Source organism: Panthera pardus, unplaced genomic scaffold, assembly GCF_024362965.1.
Source record: "Panthera pardus isolate Hobbes unplaced genomic scaffold, ASM2436296v1 HiC_scaffold_1, whole genome shotgun sequence".
NCBI lineage: Eukaryota > Metazoa > Chordata > Mammalia > Carnivora > Felidae > Panthera > Panthera pardus.
The window spans coordinates 21,813,394-21,841,009 of NW_026526654.1; the positions used below are offsets into that span (position 1 = coordinate 21,813,394).

General features: G+C 44.5%; 1 protein-coding gene across 4 annotated transcripts in view; it reads right to left on the reverse strand.

The window, feature by feature from the left end:
- Positions 1-27,616, reverse strand: part of FARP1 (FERM, ARH/RhoGEF and pleckstrin domain protein 1) — a 294,494-nt gene that overhangs the window by 41,705 nt on the left and 225,173 nt on the right. For 3 of the 4 annotated variants that reach the window (XM_019444039.2, XM_019444038.2, XM_053892978.1), the window contains exons 7-15: positions 25,699-25,813; positions 24,661-24,808; positions 22,026-22,121; positions 19,963-20,126; positions 19,176-19,244; positions 16,563-16,638; positions 15,243-15,483; positions 1,958-2,145; positions 760-849 (exon numbers count right to left, since the gene is read on the reverse strand). In XM_019444039.2, coding sequence (XP_019299584.1) covers positions 760-849; positions 1,958-2,145; positions 15,243-15,483; positions 16,563-16,638; positions 19,176-19,244; positions 19,963-20,126; positions 22,026-22,121; positions 24,661-24,808; positions 25,699-25,813 — 1,187 coding nt within the window. The remainder of the gene's footprint in view (positions 1-759; positions 850-1,957; positions 2,146-15,242; positions 15,484-16,562; positions 16,639-19,175; positions 19,245-19,962; positions 20,127-22,025; positions 22,122-24,660; positions 24,809-25,698; positions 25,814-27,616) is intronic. The other variant, XM_053893079.1, reaches the window with a different exon arrangement.

The following is a 27,616-nucleotide window of genomic DNA, read 5'->3' on the forward strand; positions in this document are numbered from 1 at the left end:
TAACCATTGATTTAGACCACTGCACCCGCTCTGGTTCAGTCCTTCTGGAACATCTATCTCTGTTGCTTTGTGAAAACGCTGAGCACCCATGAGGCTGCACCAGAGAGAGGGAGAGCCACGGCCTGTACATGCAGTCGCTCGTGAGGCAGGGCTATCCCACAATGTTTACTGAGCACCTTCTGGGGGGCGGGCAGGCACCATTCATGCCCCGGAAGTGCAGAAGCCCAGTGATTCCTACTGACCTCCAATGTTTAGTTCTTTCCCAGAATCCAGGTGCCATAAAGACATCTACAATGCTTTGAATTTGTTTCTCAGACTGAACAGGACTGATTAAAATAATTAAAGGTGGTCTCCTGTCAGGTTTGCTGACAGGGCTCGATTTATTATCAAGGATGAAACGAGGCTTCCATTCACCTCTGGGGTCTTCCTCAAGCAAAAGCAGCTACCTTGGATGACGGGCCAAACACAAACTGCTCTGCCCTGGTGCACGCACACAGCAAAATGCTCAACTTTCATTTTCTCCACTTCAGAAACTTCCTTCTTTTGCACTTAAAAATCACAATTATACAAATTTTTGTAGAGCATGTTCCAAATTAAATATTCTCTTACCGTCTAATTTCTATCACCCAGAAAACCAAATCCTTTTAATTGGAGTCAGAGAACCCAACATTTTAATTAGATCCAGCTTCTCTCTGAAAGCTGCATATGAGTGGAGGTAAATTATGTAATTGGATGCTTTAGGGGAAAGGCTACACATACCGAAGTGATGACCTCAAGATCCTTCAGATAAGTTCTCTCGGTGGTGGAGACTTCCTTAGCGATGAAGTATGCCTTGTCAGTCGGGAATCTCTGCAAAAGCGATACATTACTAATTCGTGATGTTTTATTAACTGGGCTACAGACTAAATCAACTCTTATTTGTCCCCCTTTTTGTGCAAGGAACTAGCAGAAGAAAATGGAGGTTTCCTTCCACATAAACATTACCCTCAGTAAAAGGCCTCCAGTGAGCATGTAGCCACCGCGGAGAACAATTCATTCAAAATTGGGCATCGGAAAACCTAATCAACTAGTGAAATATCAGAGCAATGCAGTCTTCCAGGAACTAAAAGCAACAGAAACCACAGCGGCCTTTGTCCTGGGTGCCAGGAGCTGGTGGTGTTGGGTGTTCAGGAAACAGAAGCTACAGTGTTTGTGGGAATATGTAGGGTGGCCAATCTGAGGGGACAAAGTGAAAGCAGCTGGTGACAGACACCATTGGGACTCAATTTTCCGGAGTCGGTCACTTAGGAGAGCAGGCACCTCTCGACAGTGGGCCAGTTAGGGGTTTTGCTTTCTCTTTCAAAAGTAAGTGAGAGGCAATCCCTTGTCGCTAGCGATCTCGCTTGCTTCCACAAGAGTCCACCTGACGCCACCTTTGGGGACACACATGACAACACTGAACGTGGAGACTCGAACGGACCCTTGTGCGCCCATGTTTCCGGCAACGGGATTTGGGTAAACAACCCAACCGTCCATCACCAGAGGTACGTGAACACAATGTCCTCGACCCATACGGTGGGGTATCATTCTACCTTAAAAAGGAAACGGACACGCGCTACAACATGGATGAATCCTGACGATATTTCGCCAAGTGAAAGAAGCCGGACACAAAAGGACAAATATTGTATGATTTCTCCCGTACGAGGTACCTAAGCGGTCAAATCCATAGATGCAGAAAGTAGAAAGGAGGTTGCCAGGGGCTGGGGAAGGGGGAGGGAGATTTAGTGTTTAATGGGGGCGGTTTCAGTCTGGAACAACGAAAGAGTTCTGGAAACGGACGATGATGACGGTTAGACAACACTGTGAATGTACTTAGCGTCACTGAGCAGCACGCTTAAAAATGGTTAAAATGGCAAATGTTTACTACTGCCGTTAAAAAAGAAAAAAGTAACGCGCGCATGCACGCAGGTCCCCACACCTTTCTCCGGCCTTCCTCCTCGTCGTCGGTGCGTGGGCACACCTGGTCGTTCAGCAGCGGGCTGACCAAGGGAGAGGCCTGCTTGGTGTCGGGGCTCAGGTTGGGAGACAGGATCACGTTGGTGGGCGCGGCTCCTCCCTGCGAGTTGATGGACAGCTCTGAAAGGTGAGGGCTACCAGTCAGGGAGCCTATTTGGGGATGAGAAGTATTAAAGAAAAAAAAAAAAGTAATTCCTTCTGGGACCGGATTTCTACTTACAATTCCCCCCCCCCCCCCCCGTATCAAATCTTTAGAACCTAACGTGCTTGACTATTTTCTAGATTTCCTGTGAGTTGCAGCTGCCTTAATACTAAAGATACCATAGTATGAATGATTCAATGGAGCCAGAATCACGCAATTAATGGTAAGACAGAGAACTCCGTTTAGGGGGTAGTAATAGTAGTTGAGCACAGTGTATCCCCCCAAATACGATCTTCATCTCCTAACTTCTGCCTTAGCTTCTAAGAATTGCTCGAGAAAGACAGTGTCTATACCACCAGGAGACGTGAGAAAGGACTAGAAAACAGAGCTATACTAAAAGGAAACTAAATGGCTGATGCACCCAGGACAGACTACACCTTATAACAACCACGGCTAAGTAAAGGACACAAGCAGCTAACTCCCCATTCTACAAAGAACAGAAGCAAGCTTATTATACCTGGTGGCGGGCCTTCCATGTCTCTCTCACTGTTTGGGACAGAAACACTAGCATCACATTTACATGCAAAGGTGATCATTTACAAATGCAAAGCTGGAGGTCATTACGTTATCACAGTTCCCCTTTAAGAGTCAAAAAGTGACAGGCAATTAATGACTCCTCTGAAAAGGAGATATTAAATCATACGAAAATGTAGAATTACCCATTATGAGTCAGCCAAAGGACATGATGTGTGCATGAAACTCTTTGCCAAGAGAATTTTGCAAATGTCCAAGCCTCACCCCGTGGAACTCAGTGGGATGTTTCAAAATATACTTCTACTTAAGCGTTTGCACCTAACACATTTGTAATTCGAATGCAGGTTTGCTAGGACTGGCACTGCGGTAAACAAACTTAAAGTAGCCTGCAGGCTCCTCTGTTACCAGCATGAGGAAAGACGATGGAAATGCTTTCTCATTTTCCGATAGGCGGTTTCAGCTCATGGCTATTCCGCAAACTCGACAAGCATCTTGGAGAGGAAGGTGAAGTGCGATTTTCTGGGGCCACACCCCGTTTTCTTGACATCTATCCTCTCCCTCTGAATTCGTTCATATCCACTTTGAAATTACAAGATGGGATGGCCTTGAATGGAGGGTCGTGAACTTGATCACAGTATGAATGAACCAGCCATGAAACACCACCAGCCCCCACCCCGGCCCTGCTGGACCAGCTAGCTGAGTCACTAACACGTGCGTGAAAAGCCACCACACCCGGAAATAACAGCAAAAAGCAGACATCCTGCTACTGATTATTGGTCAGGACAATGATCCTTGAAGAATGAGATTAGAAAACATGAGGAAGAGACAGATTCAAGAAGTTTGTGTTTTAAAAATCCCTCCATTGAAATCCTTGCATTTTAAACACACATCATTGAAACGAAGTCCTGGTGTTCGACAAAGACCCATTCACCCCACACACCACCAGACCCAGCGAAACCCGGAGAAAAAGGCCAGAAATTGCTTCACAAATGTCAATTTTATTGACACTAGTGCACAACCGAATACAATAACTTGGAAAGAATCGGAACTTGTCAAATAGAAATAGTGACAACAATTAGAACTGCAAATGTTTCAAGGTACTACACTATTCTCTTCTTTAAAAAAGAAATCACAAAAAGGCAAATGTCATCACTACAAATAGGAAATTAGAAAAGAGAAATTCTGGCAGTCTGTCTAGAGATCAAAACATTTCATGCATTGTGAGTCACTGTATCAGAATCACTTTTTATTTGTCCACCGTAATCTGGCAAAATTTGGGGCTTACCTTCAGCTCTCACGCTGTGCATGAGGTCAGGTGAGGTGGTTATTAAGTGAGCACATGCGGGGCCTCGATTTTGCAGTGACGTGGAACAGAAAAAGCACTCACTTCATCAGTGAGAGTTGGAGTCAAGAATAAAAAAGCAGTTAGAAGGCTGGCTTGCAGGAGGCGTGGGGAGTGGGGGAACAGTACCCGTTAGGCCCTGGACAGCATCCAGGAGCAGATGAAAAACCAACCACCCCACTGTGGGGGAGAAAACGTGCGTGTACACCCTCAGGTACAACCACTTCCACCCTCCGAAAGTCAAAAGCTATTGCCCTGGTGAATTCCTCCTGGGGACATTTCTATAGGAGAACACAGACCAGGGCTCCAGAAGAGGTCTGTCCTGCCACGAACGCAGGGCACGTTTCAAAGAATACAGCCATCTAGAAGAATCCACACTGAACCACATCACAGACGGGATTGAGAAAGTGGGGCACTGGGAGCGAACTTCAGGACAACCCATGTTCTTTGCAGGTAGAGGAAGGGACAGCCCCGGGTCGGCTACAGGTTGCTGGGTGACAACCTGCTGGATTCACTCATGTAGCCCAAAGATGTGGTGACCAGCAACATTACATGTGCAACACAGACTCGGGGAATGATCAAGGTTAGGGTCGCCGATTTCTGTTTCCAGAGAGGCTACTTCAGCAGGCTTTGTGTCTACTCTTAGGACCTAGGAGAGGAAGGCTGATGGGTGTATTTAACAGTAGGACCAATAAATCAATAAATACCAAGCAGCCTGGTCTAGAAATCTGTCAGCAATTCTCTGGAAGGGAAAGGTCCAAACTCTGAAGTTCAAGTTTGCTCATTGGAGTTGTGCCCCTTTCTCCCCTTGCAAGAGAAACAACTCTTGAAAATTTATAGGAGACATGGTCCAAACAAAAGTATGTAGCTCATTTACCATTCGGCAATCAATGAAATATGCTGATAAGGGTAATCAGTAGAATTTGGCAGCTTGATGAGGAATTAAAATTCTCTTTTGACTCTGAGCCAGAGTGCTGTGACAACTATCCGTACAAAGTGGTGATTCTGTTAAGTCCACCCTCTGGCAAGCGTGAAGAGCTGGGCCTTTAAGTCAGTGTTTAAGGTTACAGTTATTAGAACTACATGTAACTAATTTTCAGCGAAGTAGTCCATTTTACAAAAACAAACGTGTTTCTTATGTAAGATAAAACGAGCCCGCTCATCACTCTAGCCTTAGCAAGCCTGTCCAAATCATGCAGCTGGTTACTGGCTTTGGAAATTGTGACCCACCTACACTGCTACTCAGTGAACTCATTAATGCCTAGGTAGTCTTATCACGTTTTTTTTTTTTAAATCTGTGACAAATTGACAAGAAGTAATTTCTTTCAGCAACAGGCTCTAGGTAAATAATTTGGGGGGATCTTTTGAGAAAGCACCTGGATATTAAGGCAATAACGTGGAAAGAAGGCTAAAGAGATTAGAAAAAGATCAGTTACACTCCAAAAGTCTGGAAGCTTTGGATTTTTTAAAAAATTATTTTGTCTATTTCTAGAAATTGCCCCGCATTTTTAAAGGTATGCAGTTATATTTCCATTTAATAACTCTCAAATCCTTCACCTCTTCCAAAGGATTTCCTGCCCCTGCTGTGTCCCAACCCCCACCCGCCACCATTAATCTGTATCAGGAGGGCTGAGTTTATGTCACCCCCGTGGATTGGAGATGCCATCATGAATACTGCTCTCAAGGGAGGCATTTCTGGTAATTGCTTTTAAAAATCCTTTTACGTATACACATTCTCACGGCACAAACAATTATGGAACTTCAAATCAGCATAGCTGTATTTGTGGATTCAATTTATCACCCCGCTGAGAAATTTGCTTACCTTCTCTTTTTAATGTAAAATACATTAATTCTTCCCTCCTCTGCAGCCCAGACTGTGGCGTCTCCTGACCAGCCCCTTGTCACAGGTACATAACCTGCGGGAACGTGGTCTATGATCAACCGGGCAAACTCGACGCCTGACCCCCCCTTTTTGGGATTGGGCATAGCCACACCTCCTCTGATCGTATTCAAGGTTTAAGGACAAACTCACAAAAGTCTGGGAAAACAGAATTTTCTCGTCTTTCAAGTAATATACAATGGCATTTCAAACACGTGGCTGTACCTGTCCTGTTTTTTAAGCTGGTCAATCCATTGGTAATTTCCTTTTTTAAAGAAGTTATTTGTCCTATACGGTGTTTAGAAAACCTGATAATCATTTTAAAAATAGTAATCCATGGCAGGATTGTCAAATATTTGAGAATACTGATTGCTTTCTCAGTTCCTCTTTTCAAAATCTTAAGAAGTACAACTTCGAAAGTATCTATGCTGATTCTTCCACATTACCCCCAAAGAAAGTTACCTGGCGAGCTTCTATATGCCACTCACCTATCATGATTTGTCTGCTGGTATTTGGTTCTAAAATATAGATTTTATCTCTGCATACGCAGAATATGTTCCAAAGGCACACGTAGAAAATACATTATAGATGTAGGTTTTCATGGATCTTTAAAAAGGCTCTTTTTAAATCCATCATCTCCCTCTAAAAAAGAATACAATGAACTCTCTCTTGAGGTTGTCTGCATGTGAAAGCCAGTTATCAAAAAAGGTCAGTACTCAGTTGGAAAACGGATCGTCTCCTGCGTGGACAGGATTCACTCTATGATAATTCAGCTGGGTCCCACCCCAGTGGAGTAGGTGAAAGCAGCTGACGATGCTTTATTAAAATGACAAGGTTCCACAGGAAAAGCTAGTTTATAGGATTACCAACCACAGCGGTGCTGTCCTTTTCTTGATCACGGAGGGTGTTGAGGGCAATGTGTATATGTGCTTCTTATTCTCAGACCAAGGTCCTTTAAACAAAGTTTTGCAAGCAGCTAAGCACCAACCTCAACGTTCATCATCCAGCAACTCAGAGAAGCAACAGAAATGCAACGTGCAAATAGAGATGGAAATGCTACCAATGGAGGAATGACAGAGAATGTTCTAGCGTGCTCTTCCTTATGGGAAAAAGAAAAAGAATTTCCCTTTGTTCGAACATGGTGGTGGTGGCAGGGTTTGGGTTGGGGAACATGGTGCTTCATACCAATGAAAAATACCACCTTGTACTCAGGACAAAGCTTCAGCCATCAGTGGGAAAGAACAGTTACAATTGACAGTTTTTACAGCAAGATACCTGTTAGGACAAGTAAAAGCCTCTTCAGTTTAGATTAACAAGAGATATTAATATCGTGCATACATCGTTACAGGAGTCTGGCCTTCCGTGCCGAAAGACCCACCAAGCTCATGGTTATTGGAGAAGCCAGCACCCTTCCCGGGGTATACATCCATGCTTTGTTGAGATGCTGTGCTCTTAGGCCGTGGAGAGAAGATGAAACCAGACAGTATCTGTGAGAGCTTACGTTTTGGGGACACGTCAAAACTAAAAACAGCTTACTGGCAACGACCAGCCAACTGGGGCTGAGCGGGATGGGGTTTTCTCCACATGCCCACTGATCCCCACACCCGCCAAAACAAGTGCACATCTAAATTCTGTTACAGATGCCAACTATGGAAGGCGTTCTATTCCCGTGTCAGTTGATGTGCCCAATCAAAACATGAAGCCAATCCCGTGGGTAGGTGTCTGAGCTCCCCTAGGTAAGCTCCACCACAGATGCTCTCTGTTTCCATGAGACCTCTCCCCCAACGACAGTGATCCTGCTGGCTTCCAAAAACCTCCCTACCCCCAGGCACCCATGGTGCAAAGTACAGGCTGGTTAGCAGGTGAAATAAGAGAGGTCAAGTCTTCCCTTCACCTTCTATTCCCCACCCTCAGTGAACTAGGGTAGCACCCCGCATGCCTCCGTGTTAAAGCCTGCTGTTGAGTGAACAGGATCACTGTGTTCTAGAGGAGACCAGGATTTCAGGTACAAACTGGTATTCAGCAGTGTAAAAAAAAAAAAAAAAAAAAAAAAGACATCAGACAGTGCTCCAACAATGCAGGGAACAGAATGCACCATGCTCTGAGGATAAAGACAGAACATTGGGGGGGAAAAAAGCTCTCTCCTAGATAGGTACATGCTGACAAAACAGTGCATACAATGGAACAACAGAAAAATGTTTTCTCAGATTTATTAAACAAATGACAAAAATGAGAATGAAATCCCCAGCCTTTTCTGTTTTAAAATTTGGTGTATTAGAAATTTTTAATGAAGTATTTTGTCTATAGGATTAAATATACACACAGAAAGAACAGAAGGGAACTGGATTAATAATATAGGCCAAGCTTGTGAAATCTGGTTAGTTAGGTTTTCACGGCAACTTTCCAGGCAGAAAGGGGGTAAGCGTGAGGGACTGGGTCTGGGTGCGGACGTGGGAAGAGCAGCAGGTGTGTGGTCTTCACAGAGGAAGGCCTGTCTTCGGGCTGTCTACACATCAGTGCAGGCTGAGTGGCAAATGCTTGCTTTCTTTACAAAGGGAATCTGAGGCCCGGGAAGAAGGAGTTGTTAGCCTAGTTTCGTGAGCCAAAAAGCTTGTCCATGTGGTTAATGACACACGAGGCACACCACTGCAGGTTCCAAAACGGACCTCCTCCTGTTTCCTATTTGAGAGCCAGTTAATAACCCAAATTCATAATAAAGCGGAACTCTGCCTGCAGACTCTGCATACCACTTACTACCTCCAACTCTCACTCAAAAGTAGAACGAGTCCCTCTTTGATGCTTTTTACTAAACACATACACATGTGCACAAACACACACACAGTCCTCACTCCGTCCTCAGTGCCCCTGGTTTGTGTTGCATGTTGCAGCGATTTGTAATTACTCTTCAATGTTCTGAGACCTTCGTGCCTGGCCCAGCAGCAGCAAGCTCAAGGATCTTTCAGGGCCATTTCCACAATGGCATTAACGGCACCAGCCTTGCAGTTAACCTTTCCCACCGGCTCTCCGCTCCACATATAGATCTGATGTCTCCTGTCAACAGCTGATTTTTAATCCTTCCCTACTTGCAAAGATAAAGCCACCCAAGACATTCCAGAGTAACCTGATCTAGATCCTGTATAAAGACACAAATTAGCTGCCTTCCCCGGGAAGCTACAATCAGGCACCAGAGGCCAATGAGATGCCCAAGGCTGTTTCCAGGCTCAGCTGCGGTGTCTGTAATCCACACTGAAAATGACCCTGAACAAATCAGTCTATTCCATTTTGAAAGCTTTCAGGAAATGATTTCCTACTTCTTTCCCAGCTTCCACCGGGGTATATTTAATTGCTTTCACTGGAAAAGAAGAAAAAATTCCTTGTGCTAGAAGTGTCAATCATGTTTTTTGGAATGGTGTACTATTTTTTTTTTTTTTTTTTTGGTGAAAACAAGACTCCACCCACCAGCTCCCAAACATATGCATGGCATACAAATCAGCATTTGTGACTTTTGTTCATAAGGGAATTACTTGGAAATCTCTAGGTGATTCAAGGGAATCAATAAGTAGCCCTCTTCAAGGATGGCTCTAAACAAATGGCAAACAGACCACTTTTAATCTTGGATACCTACAACACAAGGCCAAATCAAAGTGCATTTCTTCTTTTTTGCTTTTCATTATTATTATTAATAAAAACAGAACCGCAACATTAAGTGGCATGCTTGTTTCGATCTAAAAGCCTTGGCTTCATTTTAAAAACCAGCAACTGGTGTCTTTCAAGGTATGCATAAGTCTGCACGACAGACCCCGTTTCCCTGTATTGAATTTCGCTTAGCTCAACAGAAACAGAATTAAACTAACAAGGAAAAAGGAGCGCCAGTAAATTCCCTAATGTCGCCAGAGTCAAGTTTGTTAATCACTTTCTGCTCCAGAGGTTTATGACCAGAACTTCCAGATGCGCTTATGGTTTTGGCTAACATGGCTGAACGTAAAACTCATCAGAGGGCTACCGGCAGTGGATTATTTTGAAACGATCACGTCTTTCAGGTTCAAAAGAAACTTACTCTGCATTCCAGGGATTGCAAAGAAAGATTCTTTTGCAGTTTGATTTGTGAAATTTGCAGCAATGAAGTGGACTCATCCCATGAAACCAGAGGAAGGCCAGCCAGTCTTGGGGTAATTAAGCTCCTAACTATCAGAGAAGGAAGGTTTCCAGGCTACAAGAGGGAAGATCCAGAAAAGAGAGTCTTTCTTGGGAATGCGATTCTGAGATCTCTAAATTCTTGCTAATAAGAATTAAGGGCCTAAGAAAAGAGTAATTAAAATAGAATAAACTCAAAATAAACCCAATGATGTAGGGAGCCCCCAAATTTCTTAATTTAAGGCTGGGTCAATTATTGATTAATGACAACTGTACCTAACCCATTCTGTGCTGAATACGGGATAACATTTTAAGCAGAGAAAATGGACTGAAAGCATGTGAACACTGATTATAGACACAAAAAGGAAGCTGTATGCACATCCACAAGTTTTAACAAAATTTGAAAGGAATTTAATCTTACTAATTTTTCTTTCTTTTGGATACTGCTTCACAATACAATCAAAAAGATTCCAAGGTTAATGTGCAAGTTGAGTTTCTGATTCAACTGAGGACAGAACAGATTTTGTACACTTAGTGCAAATTTCAAGAGGCTCACGCTGTATTTTAGTTTTGTGGCCTGGCTTTTTTAGCATTACTTGGTTTGAATCTTCAAAGAAGTTCTTGAGATTAAAATCAGAATTATTCACATTGTAAGTGCAGGCCACGTGGCACACTGGAGATAAATCTGTGAGAAATTCCCAAATATGAGTCACATATGTGGGGAAGAATCTGGCCCACAGACTTCCTTTAATTAAATGCCTAATAAAATATCGTCAATAGCATACAGATGCCTGTCAAAGGAGCTGGCGCAGTTCACTTTAAGTTCCGGAACTCATTAAATGTATTTCTTCATGCTAAAAGAATTTCTTGCATTTTATTTTGCCCTGAACCAGCAGCAACAAAAATCAACCACAAAAGGGGCTACACTCTACATACTTTGAAATACCATCTAAGGAAAGATATTAATGCGCGGAGGCCCTGGGGAGGCCTGGTGGCTTGGAGATTTGTTTCAATAGATGGTTGGTCTTCTCTCCCAGGCCTTCCGGTATCATTTCACGGAGCAGCTATCACCTGCCTAAAGACCTGGCCCTCCTTAGTGATTCAGGAGACCTCTACACTACCTTAGAGAAATAGATGGACAGGTCTTGGGAAACCCTTTGGAACCCGCAATGAATTCACAGGTCACCTGTTCTTTATACCCAACTCCACTGCTGGTCTTGCTCCACTCTCAGTTTCAACTTTGTGCACATGCGTGTCCTTCTCTGCCACAGAGGGAGACTCCGGACGCCAGGTAAAGACACAGGGAACTAGAGTCTGACAACAGGCAGAGGGCACGGAAGGTGGGAGGCTGCGGGCTTTCCCTGACCTCTGCGCAGTGAGAGACCACATCACCTCTGCGGAACTGACTCCACCAGGCTCAAAGAATGCTTAAATATTTACTCCCTCACCGGTACTTAGAATCTTTAGTAGGGCAGGGCAAACTCCCCCAGAGGCAACTGGTGAATATTCTCAGCACTTTAGGCTACCGGGGCCTTTGAACAAATCACACCCCTTCCCTTTTAAGCACCATTAATCACATCGGGATTGCTGCTTTCATAAATAGTGGCCAACCAGCAGAAATGGAGTTGCCTGGCTGGTACAAAACCAACCAGAGAAAAACTTTATGAGCAACCCTAAAAGGGGAAAGTTTATCAATACAGAACTGAGTACACTATCATTGATCAGCTGTTTTTAAAACACTTCAGATAAAAAAAAAATCACCACTCCTTTAGCAAAAAGCAAAACAAAGTAATTCCTGGAGCATGTTTTGCTCTAGAGGTTTACGTTTTGATGATTCACATTATATGCTGGGTAAGTTAACACCCCATTGCTCATTCATACTTCATCATCAGACTGCTGTGCAATTAGAGGTAAAAAGAAAACTCATTTGAACAAATCACCTTCACAAATAAACCACAGGATTCCAAATGTGACTCTGCTGAACTCACATTTGACTAAATATTTATATAGCAAATCAACATCTTTTCCTAAGTCCAAAACAGAATACGCAAAAACATGTCCTAAGTGCAAAAACCCCACAATAGAAAAAGCGGTTCTTCCTACGTTTTATGTATGGACTGTAAGTGTCTAAGTCTACATGATCCCTGGTCTCCACATCCGATTTTAATTATTAATCTGTACAAGATTCTCCAAAATTAAAGTACTGAATCAAAAGGGTCCTACTGCACCAAGATGTCACATAGACTAAAGCTGAAGACTAGAGGTCAAAGTTCTAGTTTTAGCTTTGTCAGGCAGCAGCTGTAGGAGTAAGTGAAGTCTCTTGATTTCAACAGAACAAGGTTTGTCATCCATAAAAATGAAGGTTTACCCTAAATGATCTCAAAGGTCCCTTCTAGTTTTAAAATTCTGTGACTCTGTTAAATATATATCTAAGGTAAGACATCAATAGACTACTTCAATGAACATCTTTCAAACTATCCAGTACTCAGTTTGATTCATCAATCATGCACTGAATCAAACGATCAGGAAAAGAACACCAAAAAAAAAAAAAAAAAAAAAAAAAAAAAAAAAAGTTTGTGTAGAAAGGATTAAGTTTTCAGTCTTTAAAATTCAACTTGTCGACATTCCTGTGGACCGATAATCACTTGTGAGCCACAAGGTCAGTCAATACTTGTATTTGTTGCATATGGCTGCCAAATTCTACCCCACTTCCTAAGCATGTGTAGTAGCTCTTCCCTTGTGACAACATCACACGATGAGTTTAGTAAGGCTGTAGGCATGGTGGCACGCCAGGGATGTGTCACTGTTAGAACTCTTTCCAATAATTTGGTAGTTACTTAGGATCTAAAAATTTGATTCTACAAGTCATCTTCTTAAAAAAAGTACCAAAGACTGAAAAGTACCAAAGAACAGGCACTAATTAATCAAAGTATTTCATGTGTGATGTTTTCCTTACTCTGCAAGCGAGCCAGAAATTTATTCCACTAGATTCTAGAAGGCAACTGTGTCAGGCTGAGGGGTGACCCTGACTGTCCAGCAGAACCATCTGGGGACCCCAGGTGGCACCCCAGACCAATGAGATAAAAAATTTCTAAGGTCAGGGCCCAGGCATCACTGATTTTTAAAATGTCGCAGGTGATTCCCATGTGCAGCTGAGACCCTTTGATCTACAATGCAGGAGTGCTGAGTGAAAGGCACGGGCAGAGGTGGGCAAGATTTAAAAAGAAATCAAACCTCTCACTCCTTACACTTTTTTCCTGCACACAGAAACATCTAGAAGTCACTGTTTCCAAGAGAAGACCCTGTTCACACAAGTGTGAACGTTAAGAATGTACACAATAACCAAGGGGCTGCAATTCTGGAAAATGGTTCTTCTCTATGCTGCTCATGATTCAAAAGAGGGCCTTTAGTTTGCCAGCCTGGTGACAACAGTGCCTTTTGTGAGGTCTTACTTTGCCCCGAATCACCACTCAATAGCATTTCTGTGTTTCAATTAGAAGTTCTGACAGCCAGAGTTATAGCTTCTTAAAACACAGCTAATGATTTGACCCAGGATGCAAACCCAAACCAGACCAGCAATCCCTTGTAAATTACAGTTCCACTATAATTGACATCTTTTACATTGTTTCACATGAAATCTGGAAAGAAGAAATAACTCCAAATTCTTCCTATTAAAATATCCATTATTCTTGACTAAGATTTCACCAACACTTAATCTCAACCAGCAATCAACTTACATTTGGTCTTGAATTTTGTCAATCCCTCATTTTCTAAGGCTCAGAAAAGCAGCACCTCCTTTTAAAAAAGGGGAACAAAGTAAAACCAACACCTTTCCTGGGATCCCAATACCTCAGTCCAAACATTCAATCAACAGCAGCGTGATCTGCATACAAACTCAACATACACAGAAAATTTCCACATAAATAACAACACACTATACACATGATCAGATCCATAATCAAGTATCTCTTCCTAGCCTTCAATCAGAAAGATAAACAAGGTCCTGGTAACCTGTCCTTCTTAACTATTTCTCTTGTCCACCTTTTTTGGAGAGCAAGCCACTGTGTGAAGTTTCATTTTTCTTCAAGATTTGAGAGTCGGGCATACCCTATCCAAAGGTTTCTGTCCAAAACTTCCTCTAACAAATGTTGATTAAAGATTAATGAGCCACTAGTACAGATAATCTCCACTGGAAACGTGGACTCAAGATTCCACGTTCCCAACACTTGGAAGTCTGGCCCTCTACTCATCCTCCTCTTCTTCCTCCTCACTCACATGTAGGCCACCCAGGGGCTTCTTACTACTAAGCATGGAAGGGGAGCTCAGCACTGCTGCTGGGTTGCCAAATGTGAGTGGCTGGCTCAAATGGGCCACCATTTCAGAGTCTGAATCGCTGGATTCACTCCCACTGCTGGTGGAGCCCTCAGTCACCTGCAGGGGCGCCCGCTGGTCTGCCATGCCTCTGGCACACACTGACCGCACGACAGGGCTTTTTGAGGTGGGGCCCACCTGAGGTGCACCATTAGCCAGCATTCTACCTTCTGAAGCAGCCAGGCTGGCCAGTCCTCCCTTTCCATCAAGCCCACCCATCGCCTCTGGGGTTGATGCTACCTGGCTAAGGATGAGGGGATCTGTCTCTGACTTATTGTAGCGACTGGGAAGATTCCGCAAGTATGGCCTTTGCAGGACGGGGGAAGAGTTTTCATAAGGAGGACCCTGGCTTGAGAGAGGACCTTCTCCTGTACTCTCCTCTCTTGGGTCATGCCCGTTTTCAGAAACATAGCCTTGAGACCCAGTCCTGTCCCAGCTCCTACTTGGACTCGACCGTCTGCTACTGGGAGACAATGGGGTGGCCGGGGGACTGCGACCGCCAGAGCCCCTGAACAGCTCATCTATCAGGGAGCTATGTCTTGGGAGTCTGGGGCTCCCACTCATATCAAAGGTTAGGTCTGCTGAATCATCATCGACGAATTCTCTGGAAGGAGGCCGGGAGGACTTCACGGAGGGAGGGGAAGCCCTGCGCCTAGCCTCTGTCCGCCTCTCATCCCCGGAGAGCAGATACACCCCACTGGTCAAATCACCCTCATAATTGTCATTTGTTTGGGACTGGGACTGGGACGCTTGCTCCCTGAGCAGGTCGGATTCACTATCTACGTCACTGCAGTCAATGAAAGGAATGGAAGAGCTGCTGCCTCTGGCAGCCCTGGATGCTGGACCTGTGCTCGGCTGCGGGGGCTGAGCTTTACTCTGCTGGGTCCTATCCTTAACGACCTCCTCCTCTTCGTCGGCCGGCGCCCGCGGGGCTCCGTCCGCCTTCCCGCCGCCCGCGGGGCTCCTGGGCGGCGCGGGGCTCTGGCGCTCTTCGGCCGCAGCGCTCGGCTCCGCTCCCTGCTGACCGCCCGCGCCACCTGCGAGCTCCGCACCTTCTCCGGGGGGAAGGCTGGCACTCTGCTGAGCCTGCGCGGGGCGGGGCGAGAAAGGGGGAGGGTTACACGGAGGCGGAGGGGCGGGGCTGCCAGAGCCCAATTTAGCAACAAGCGGGCCAGAGGCTGCCCTCCACAGGGCTCGAACAGAACACCGCCAATGAGCAGGCGCTCCCCAGTGCGTTTGGTCGGCATCCAGACCGTTCTCTGACCACGCACGGTCCCCAGCAGGCCAAGTGGGCCACAGCCTCTGCTCTCTAGGACCCACGGGCTCATACTGGCTCTCCAAAGTTTCCGTGGAGCAACAGAGTCTCCTTGCAACCCACAGGGAGGGTTGGGCGGGGTGAGGAAGAAAACACATCGCAGATCCCCGAAAGGCAAGTTGACATGTATTTCAGACAAATGACAAAAAACGTCTTTGTTTATACTTCCAAGGGAGGAACAGGCAGGTTAAGCACTCTATTTTTAGGTGCACAAAGGAAATCTTCATGTTCTTCCCCAACAAAGTTCTTATTCTCTTGTAGAGAAAACCCTGAAAGCACAAGCACAGGCCAATTCAAGAGAAAATGAGCTCTCACCACCCTCAGGGCAAGAGTGATAATGTCTCTTGTTGCTAACTGTGGTCACTGCCCTGTAACAGGAGCCCTGGGAACTCACCACCCAGTCTTGTGCCAATAAAGAGATCTGAGGTTGGCCCTGAAAATGGGAGCGACACCCATCAGGTGCTAGGGAGGTCCCAATCTCTCCACACGCATTTTGCTGGCAGGTGAGCTCCTCTCTGTAGACTCCCATGGATGGTTCCACTCCTAAGCTGAGATAGGGCCAACAGAGCAAACTTCTCTGGGCAAAGGCATGGGATGGAGGACAGGAACTCAGCTGAAAAAGGACCCAGTCTAGGGCCTGCGGAGCCCAGTCTGGGGTGCACAGAGCACAGCCTGTGTTTGCTCAAAGCCAGGGCACACAACTATACTCTCCTCTACTAAAAGAAACCCCAAAGGTGAGGGGCAAATAACTCAGAAGCATACTATGAAACACAGGACTTAGCAGAGAAAGTTTCGTAAAACAAAACAAAACAAAAAAACACAGTTATAATAGTTGATCAGCATTACTGACTTGTTTTGGCACTTCTGAATTCGGCTCTGTGGGCTGTGTAGCAAGGCTTCTGATGGACTGGATCTTGCTATGTTTCCTGGGAGAAATCACGTAAGATAGCCATAGTGAGAAAAGCTGTTTTCTTAAATGAAAAATAGCAGTCTTATGCCTTCCTCAATATGAAGACGAGTGAAGTAGTGTATATGGGTGCTCCCTGGAAACAGTCATCCTTTTCATAGCACTTACAGGGTTCAGGGCATACTCAAACCCTGAAAACACTCTCAGCAATCCCCTGCTCCTGTTCGAGTGGTACAGCTGGTCAGGAACACTAGCCATTGAGCATTACCTTTCTAGTTGTAGGAGAGTCACTGGGAGGGAGAGTTGGCTGGGCCTGAGTATGCTCTGAATTGCAAATTCTGGCCTGACAATATGAAAGCAATTCATGTATTCTGGGCAATGATTTTCTAGATTAGTTCTATAACAGAGGTGACTACTACCCATCAGCTAACTCTTTCCCAGTGTTGAGTTCACAGAAGGCCTGCCCCATGAATGAATTTACAGATTCAACGGGACCAGGAACTGGCTTTCATGCCACTAACACTCTCCTTTATCTGTTCCCTCCCTTAGTCTGAGTGCCCTCCTTTTCCTCCGTGAACAGGCCTTAGAAATTTTCAGGTACTCAAATGATGAAACTATAAACACAGAGGGATTAAATGCTAATGTACATTCAGCTTTTCTTCAAAAGACTCCAAAAACACAAGGATGGTCACAGCAGCAGGTTTGTTTCAGCCAGAGTGAAACAAAATACCAACATTCAGGTTTGTTTATCAACAGAAAATCAGATAAATAAAATGAAATACTTTCACAATACCGAAGAACATCAACACAGATCTCCAAATCAGGTCAGGGTTTACAAAGCAGGATGCTGGGTGTCTCAGTCAGTTAAGCGTCTGACTTTGGCTCAGGTCATAACCTCACGGTTCATGAGTTTGAGTCCAACGTTGGATTCTGTGCTGACAGCTCAGAGCCTGGAGCCTGCTTCGAATTCTATGTCACCCTCTCTCTCTGCCCCTCTCCCACTCATGCTCTGTCTCTCTTCAAAAATAAATAAACATTAAAAAAAAAAGCAAGATGCAGAATTATGTACAGTGCGATACTAGTTAAATCAATGAAAAAGTACACCCGAGAGAAATGCTGCATATATTTTTTTAAATGCATAAATATGTGTAAAAGAAATAATGTGAAGTTGGCAGTTGTTGCCTCTGGGAAGGAGAGAAGGGAAGTAACAAAGGTGGCTGTTCGTTAAGGGGGTTTTAGCCATATCTGTCATAACAGTAATTACACACAAAAAGGTAAAAACAAAGACAGAAACAAACAAAAAAAACAAGCAGAAAGAAATATGGACATTTGCTGTGATCTCTGTACTTCACAGTTATTTTAAGATATGTTAAAATATAAAAAAGAAAAATGTTTTTAAAAAATGCACATGCACCAAACAGCCCTCAGTGCACCACAGCTCCACCCTTTTACCCTTCTATTAAAAACAAATTGTTTTGATGTTTATTTATTTTTGAGAGACAGTAAGAGACAGTGTGTGAGCAGGGGAGGCACAGAGAGGGACAAACAGAATCCGAAGCAGGTTCCAAGCGCTGAGCTGTCAGCACAGAACCCGACCCGGGGCTCGAACTCACAAACCATCAGATCATGACCTGAGCTGAAGTCAGAGGCTTAACCGATTAAGCCACCCAGGTGTCCCAATTACCCTTTTATTTAATCTCTGGATTCTCACCTTCTCCCCTCTCTGGCGACAGAGCCTTGCTCAGGGCATGGGGCTTTGATGCTGGTTGACCAGGGGCCACTTGTCAGTTCTGAGACCTGAGTTCTTTGAGCTTCAGTGTCTCCATCTTTAAAAAGGGACCAGGAGAGGGGCACCTGGGTGGCTCAGTCAGTTAAACATCTGAGTCTCGGTTTCTGCTCAGGTCATGATCTCACGGTTCAGGAGTTCGGGCCGCGCGTCGGGCTGTGCACTGACAATACGGGGCCTGCTTTGGATTCTCGGTCTCCCCCTCTCTCTGTTCCTCCCCTGCTCACAACCTCTTTCTCTCAAAAATAAATAAATAAACATTGAAAAAAAGGGACTAGGAGAGCACTGACCTCACAGAGCTGGTATGAAGACTGAGTTAATGTATGCAAAGTGCATGGAACTCAGCAAGAGCTGTAAGCATTTGCTAACAACAGCAATAAATCCTGCTTCTCATCCAAGCTGTATTTAATTTAAAAGTTTATAGAAATACTTTTGATTCAAATCCCAAGACACTTAAGGACAAAGAGAGGAGGAAGTTTTTACTGTGCTTTAGCCCCACTGCAATCTCCTTCCTGTTCCTCTTCCATCCCATCCCCTGCTGGTTTCCTCCTCTTCCTCACTTGGCCCTCCTGGTCTGTTTACATCTCATCTTATCCTTGAGGTGTGCCCCAGCCCTCGAATGTTCCTAACACTAAACTGGCCCAGGTTGACTGTGAGGCCCTGATTTGGTAATTCACCAGGCCTGGGTGAAGAGACAGTCAGGAGCAAAGCACTGTCACCTGGAGAGGATGACTCTTGTCAAGTCGAAGTAGCATCGAAGTTTCTCTTACCTTTCAAACTGCACTTTCTTATGTCCTCCTTCTTTAACAAAGTCGAGAACCTGCTTCTGAGTCCGACCGCTAAAGGGAAGACAACGAGAAGGAAGAAAAGGAGATGGCAAGGGATTCTCATTGAAACACACAACACCCCGTCTCTACCTCCCCTCCTTCCACAACTGGGAGACAGGTGGGCTTTCTCAGCTAGCTGAGGATAAAAGCAGTTGTGGGAGGAACTTGTGTTTCTCTGAGAAAAATGTGTGTCCATTGCATTTCTTGGCATTTTCCTTATAAATAATTGTTTGATTACGAAGCCACCATCCTGAGCAAGAGTCTACATGCTTCAGGGACACAGGGCTAATTTTGTTCACTGTATATCCCCAGTGCTTAGAACAGGATTTGATACGCAGGAAGCACTCAAATGTTTGTTGAAAGAGGGAGAAAGTGAAGCAGTGCTGGGCAAGTGCACACCACATTCCCGAAGGCTACACCAAATGTTAACAAGACACTTGCTTCTCCAGAGAAAGGAAATCCTTCTGAATTAGAGGGTCCTGTTTGGAGTTTACTGCGGCGGGGTGAAGGGCCTCTTGGCCAATGTTCGAGCAGAACATGACCTCCTGGTCATGCCAGGAGGCTGCTGGAATGACCGAGCAATCACCCCACCAGCCACAGCTCCCGGAGGCCAACTTTCCACTTAGCTCCCCAGTGTACTGTGTAGCAGCAGCACCAGAGGGTAGGAGAAGGACGTCTCGGGACAAATGCTCCCGTGGCAGACACGAGAGGTATGCTATGGAATCCTTACCTGAACCGGAATGATGAGCCTCGACTAAAGAGAACAGGCTTTGGCTTTGGTTTGGGCTCTTCAAAAAGTCTAAAAAAGGCATGATGTTCAACACAGATTTTCCAGAACGACTTGCAAAAATCCCGACTGGCCATTAGAAATTCCAAGGTATCCTGGTACGAGCTCTAAAAAGAGAAAATACCATTTTTTTCCCCCTTGACCCACAGACATCAGGTTGAAACATGAGAAAAGGGCCAGAAAAGAAGTATGTCCAATAAAATTTCACTGGTGCATTTTATTATAGCACGACCACAAATTCACATAGTTAGTAAAATAGAGTTGTTCCTAATGACAAAATCTAGTCATCATTCAACCATTTTCCCCTCACAAAATTCCTTAGAGGAGCTAACAGAAAACAGGGGTAATTCACAGAACTCCTAACATTTTTTTTTTTTAATTTTTTAATGTTTTATTTATTTTTAAGACAGAGAGAGACAGAGCATGAGTGGGGATGGGGCAGAGAGAGAGGGAGACACAGAATCCGAAGCAGGCTCCAGGCTCTGAGCTGTCAGCACAGAGCCCGACGCGGGGCTCAACTCATGAACTGTGAGATCATGACCTGAGCCGAAGTCGGTCGCTCAACCGACTGAGCCACCCAGGGGCCCCTCCTAACATTTCTTGTGACAGAATTCACGAACAAATTTTGTTTACGTGGCTTATATTTCCTCCTCCTCCTTCTTTTTTTAGTTTATTTACTTTGAGAGAGATGGATAGTGAGCACAAGCTGGGAAGGGACAGGGACAGGGACAGGGAGAGGGAGAGGGAGAGGGAGAGGGAGAGGGAGAGGGAGAGGGAGAGGGAGAGGGAGAGGGAGAGGGAGAGAGAACCCAAAGCACACTCCACACTGTCAGTGCAGAGCCCAATGTGTGGCTTCATCCCATGAACCATGAGATCATGACCTGAGCTGAAACCAAGAGTCGGATGTTCAACTGACTGAGCCACCCAGGCACCCCCCTATTTCCTTCTTAAAAAAAAATCCAACTACTGAAATTCCTGTTTTGCCTCCTTAAAATAACTGAAACACACTCTTCTGTTTTCTCCCTCATGGCTCATGCCGACTTTGGATACTGGTCTTAAGTCTCTTCTCTGTCAAGTAGCATATGGCTCAAACCTCCAGGGGACCCCACAGGAAATGAACATTTTTTTTTTTTCTGGAACACAAAAGTATCACTCAAGGCTGAAAAAGTCATGTCCTTTGAGTCTGGAAAGGGGAGAGTGTAATTTTGTATTCCCAGGCTGAATGCTCTCAATGTAAGTGGCCCTATTATATAAACGGGAATTACTACAGCCTTAACGGTTCCCAGAACTTCCAACTCTTTTGGGGGGAATCTCACAGTTCTGGGCAGACCCAACTTACAAACAAGCTGAGGCAATTCTGCATTTGAAAGTGGCCTTTTAGAACTCCAAAAGCATTTTCCCATAGAAAACAACTTATAATGGGCGGTTGCTTCCTAGGTCAGGCCATAAAAGCTCATTTAATCCATTCGGTAGCTGAACGGTAAGGTTAGACTGCCATTTATCATCTTTTTTTTCCACGGGAACAAAACTCTCCCAAGTTCTGGTTGGGGACACCAGGATGAATCAGCCATCTCCGCCATTGCCATTTCCCGCGGCGGGGGGGGGGGGGGGGGGGGGGGGGGGGAAGGAGACGCTCCTTCTCTGATCCAGTCCTGGGGTGAGCGACATCCTCAGGGGTTCTCCAGAAAATGGGGTGGACCTGCTTAGCTTGCGAGAATGTACTGTCAGAGGTCAGGGGACAAGAGTAGGGACGCGAGGGCTGGGGAGAGCTGGAGGCTTGTGCGGCCAGGGGTGCGCCCCGAATACTGCGGATGCTGAACGGGGTCTCGAGGGGATGGCCTGGAGGCTGGAGCCCAGCAAAGGCATGGGCTTGTCGGGAGGGGCTGAACATTCTCTACCCTCGCTGTGTCTACCCAGGTGACAGCACGGTGATTGAGCATTTGGGCAGGACACTGGGTACAGACCCTCAGACACCTGCCCGGTGTCATCCCGCCCCGCCCACTTACGTTTGCGTCTGGGCGGAGCTTGATGAGAAAGCGCTTCCTCTTGAAGCTCAGCTTGCGCACTTTCGCCCAGTTGAAGGCGTTGATCTTGGTGAAACCCTGCAAAGGAAGCGATCAGCCAGTGAGCCAGGAAACGCAGAAGAAGCAACATGGGAGGTGGCTTGCCTTGCATATAGGGACCTGCTTTTGACTGCTTGGGAAGAATGCCTTTTGCTAGAGAAGTTGCTAGGATTTGCAGCTGTGGGTGATGCCTGTTCCTGGAACATTATCTTTCACTAATTATATGCTTTGGTATTCAAACTAAGGTTGCCTCCAGGGAGGGAAGTGGCTGGCCAAAGGAAGGATGCTAAGAAAGATAAATAACAATAAAAACCATGGCAACCACAACAATTAGTGACCATCACTTTCCAGTGCCAGGGGAAGGACTTTACAGACCTTATCTTACCAAACCTTATACAAAACCCAGTGAGATGGGTTTGTTATCTCTCTTTCACAGATGTGGAAACTGCTGCATGAATTTATTTTAATTTGTCCAAAATCACACAGCTCACGTGGCAGAATGAGGTGCGCCACCATGTGCCTTCACCAGCAGCAACTGTTAATTTCCATAAAAGCAACACAGGCTGGTGGTCAACCCCCATGGTGCACACTGGTCTGGCTCCCAGCAGCACAAAGCAGGATGGGGAAGGGAGTCCCGGCCTGTGGTTTGTCTTCTAGACCAGAGAACAGTCTCTGGGAAGGACTCACACATCCTGGTTCTGAAAGTCAGGTGTGATGGAACAGGGTGTTCCTGTGTCCCTGTTCCTGTGAGGAACAGGGTGATGGAGAAGTAAGGGGAAGCGACCAGACACCAGCTCCCATCTGTCCTGTCATCTCCGCCTAAATTAGAATTCCTCCAGAGCTGCTGAAACACCAGGACCATGTATTGAAATTGGTAAGAATGAAGCAATTAGGCACTGGCAAGATTAATTCCAAGATACAGCCTTGGTACACGATTAAATTACTGCGTAATTCTCAATATTTCGATTGTATCAAATATAATCAAAGCACGTTAATTCAATTGTGAGGCACTTCTTCTCCCCCCCTCTATGATTTTTAAAAATGCTTAAGGGTTCTGATTTCAAAATTTAACGGTAGGACTGAAAGCTTTACATTTGGCTTATTGTCATTTTGCTCATCAAGTACTCCTATGTTATTTTGGCAGTTCAGAAATTGTTAAGAGCAATTGTTAAGATACCTCAAGTATCATACACTGCTTTCAAACCTTCCCTTCTTACTCTCCCATATGAAACCCAACCTCGACTCCTCCTGGGACAGGATCCTATGATAATCAGTGTCCACCATAAACATCTGATACAGGAGCAGAGAAGCACTGAGACCAATTTGGTAAAATACGAAGGGACAATATAACCAAAACCAAATATAAACCAAAATGTTTTAGATTGTGTATGTATCTATGCCTTCAAAACTGGTGAAGATTACCCTACTTAAAGGCAGACACTTTCTCCATACCCCTATGAAACCAAAGTATGGATTACTCTCACTTTTGTTTAAAAGAAAAGCACTGAGGACACTTTTGGGGGTGATGAATATGTTCATTGTCTTGATTTCATTGATTGCTTCAGGATATACATATACAAGAACTTATGAAACTGCACACTTTAAATATGTGCATTTTATTCTATGTCAATAATACCTCAAAGGAGCTGTTAAGAAACAAAAAGAAGCACTGTCAGTAGAAGAATCTAACAGTGCAATCAAGAGAGCATACATTTCATGGGGAGCCTGGGTGGCTCAGTTGGTTAAGCGTTGGACTCTGGCTTAGGTCATGATCTCACGGTTCATGAGTTTGAGCCCCGCGTCCGGCTCTGTGCTGACAGCCTGGAGCCTGCTTCGGATTTTGTGTCCCCAGCCCCTCTGCCCCTTCCCCACTTATGCATGTGAGCGTGTGCTCTCTCACTCTCTCATAAACATTAAAAAAATATTTTAAAACTTTAAAAAAAGACAGTACACATTTCAGAGTACAGAAAATTATGTCCTTAAGTAAAACACAGGTATGAATTCAAGTGCAGTGTTTTACTACAAAGTTACTATACTACATGGCTTTGTAGAAATGTATAAAACTGCTGTATATTTAAAAGTACACATTACCCTTTTCAAGTATGTATATCTGAAGTCACAAATAAGCTGATGTAGGTAAAACCTAAATTAGGTTTAAGAATCCCTAAATTTGGTTAAAAAAAAAAAAAAAAACTCAACAGGTTAAAAAAGAGAGGGGGGAACCACATGACTATCATGTGCCAGTGTGAAGAAAGTGTTTATTTTGGGGGGTCTGAAATCCTGATTCTATTATACTGTGTTTTGAGCACAGGTCCACTGACCGAGATTACCAAGTCAATAAACACAAGCAAATCTTTGTGCATTTCCCAACCAGAGCAAGGGCAAATGAAGTAGAATCTGGAAGTGGAGGGCCTAGAAAGAAATAGAAACCCTAAGGTGAGGTTAGTTTCTCCCTGTTCACCTAAAATTAACCATCAGAGGTCTTAACTTGGCCCACCCAACGTGCAATCAGAGTTGAAGGGCCAACTCTTATCTTTCCATCACCAGGGGAACTGAGCTGTGTTCTAAGTGCTCTTACCTGAAACACTAGAATTCCCGTGTTGGCAACAGCCAGGTTGATCTTCGTACCTTCCCTGTCCTTAGCCGGGTGCAACCGGACCCCATACATCTCCAGCCTACGGGCAATCTCCAGAAGTTGGAAATCTGATTCTGCTGGTGTTTGTCCGCTGACAAAACAAAAATTAAAGAGAAAGTCCAGGTGATTTGAATTGCCTGTGTCTATTAATTTGAGATTAGGCAACTCCTCTTGGGAAATAAAAAGGCATTTCATCACAAACAATGGAGCTACCTGATCAGATGACACCCGGCCTCCCATTCATTGCAACCCAAAGTCGAGCAGCTAGGACAAAAGCCCTATTGCCTGTGTAACACAACACCCCAAAAGTCTGTCTCACATTTGCCCAGTTTTGTTTTTGTTTTTTTTGTGTTTTTTTTTTTTTTGGAATCTCAAAGAGTTTCCTTTAAGGTCATATAAAAGCAAAACGCCATCGTGTTCAAACACGTTTTTAGTCGCTGACAATGGGCCTAAACTTGTAAGGGAAGTTCAAGGCAACACTCTGGCATACTATCACCAGGGCTCAAGTACCCTCCTTGAAAACAGCAACAAAATCAATAGGCACGGAGCATCTTTTGAAAATATTTTACTGATCAAAACAAAAAAATGGAGAGGATACAAAGGTGCTAGATTTTCATGACATTCCTACTTTGCCCCTAGTTTACCGTGTCCCTTTTCTGATTTCCTATTAACTGGTCTTACACTCTCCCTTTAATTCCACAGCATGGGTATCCTCAATTCCAGACATACCCCAGTATCACAGGAAATCAAGCAAGGATCCTAGAACTTTGGTCTTGAGCAGGGAACCTGCATTGAGAGTCCTAGGTGAGGAACAATGGCCCCCATGAACCTGTGTTCTCCCTCACACCTTGCGTCTTTCTTCCCAACAGTTACCGTGTGTGTGTGTGTGTGTGTGTGTGTGTGTGTGTGTGTCTACACCCACCTATGCTGGAAGGACAGAGAGAAGCTCAAGGGAAACATGAAGGGACCAGTGGGACTTACATGTGGTTATGGTGATACTCCACGATTTTGTCTTCTAGCGCATCTTGCTGAGGTATGTACTTGTTTTTTGCTAAATGCTCTCTGTCTGATGCTTCATCGAAATCCCCAATCTCGGCTACCAGGAAACAGAGAAAGAAAACCCAGCCACATACAATTAATACTTCACAGTCTGTTACATTCCTCGGGCAACATTCTCTGGCCAGCAAACCAGAAGGCAGCGGACAAGGCAATCCCAGCCTGTGGGTATCACAAGGGCTGGATGTCAGAAGGTACCCTGTGAGGACGGATTTAACAATCGTGCCAGCGTAACAGGATGGTCTCCACTCTCGTCTCTACCAGTTGGAAAGAAAACTTTGGCATCAACCAATTTCATCCATCCATGTTCCTGATTTGTTTCTTCCTCCCCACCCCACTGGGACCACTTCTGTTCTAGGCAGTCAATTCTAGACATGTGGACCATGACCTTATGACTTCTAAATAAGCACAGCATTTTTGGACTTTAAAAAATCAACTTCGAAACTCTTGTAGGTAATAATTATTACTGCAAACCCCAAATGCTTTACCATGTAGAGAAAAGCCAATGGTAAATAGGTATAAACATACATAATATAATTTGATAAAATAAAATAATTAAAGTTTATGAAGTATCTTGCAGTCCTAGTGCCAGAAATGGCTGGTCAGATGGCAGCCTCTTACAAATTTCTCACCTACGAGGAACAGGAGGCCCATTTTTCTCATGTAACCTCTACATAGTCCCTAAATTGCTATGATCTGGAAATCTAAAGAAAAGACCTTTAAAGTAATAATTATACCTTAACAACACTAGCTCCAGCTCCGTTTCTGTCAATTTAATACCTCTGGGACAGCATGTCATTTTCTTTGAATCCTATGGTCTGTGTAACAACCAGAGAGCCCAGCTGTTTTGAGTAAAAGTGAGTGAATGGTTGCTATGACATCTCCCCTTCGTTTTGTCATGTGAAGCAGCCTGTCACACTTTGGGCAATACACCTCCACTCATCATGCAGCACATGGCCTACATGTTGCTATAAATCGCAAGCACCGAGAATATTTGCTCTGCACTGAAGAGCGCCAACTCATCTGGTTCCAGCTGGGCCAGTGGAAGAATCGATGGCTCTAGCTTCTTGCTGCCGTGGCGAATCAATAACATTACTTCCTAAGTCCGGTAGATCTTCAGTAAGACCCATATACAAAAAATAAGAAGATAAGCATGGTCTCTAGAAACACCTAATCCTATTAGGCTAAGTAATTTATTGACCACTAGGAGTGACACTTCCTATGAACCTTTGGAAATCATGTTAACTGGACGGTTATCCAAATGGGCTGATTATATGGGACTGCTTTGGATACAACGGAAATTGTAAAATGATACGACAGCACAATTTTTTTTTATACTAGTGCTAATACGTGTGACATAATCACCTTCTTGAAACATAATGTGCATATTCGATTTCAAGTAACTTCAACAAGTTACTTCTGCCTTGGCCAAGAAGAAAAAAAAAATGCCCTGGTGGGTTGTCAATATGCCTTAGAATGAGTATAATCTAATTTATCCTTTGCCTAGATTAAGGAAGCAAAATATCTAGTTTCAAGCATCACTAGGATTCAGTCCAGCTTCCTATGTCTTGGGGTTTACTAAACCTGGGACAGCAGAATACGAGAAGTGTCATCTTTGACAGGTTTATGTCTTAAGGCTAATGTACCATATTCAATAATGAATATTAAATCCAAGAACAGGACCGAACTAGTTTACTTGACCACCATCTGTCCAAGCTTCTTCTCTGCATCAACGGAGATATCAACAAGAGCACACTAGTCCTTGAAAAGGACACAGAATTCACAGGCCAGTGTTTGGGGGGCTACACCTGTTAAATGATGCTTTAGGGGTATTGTTTTCAAT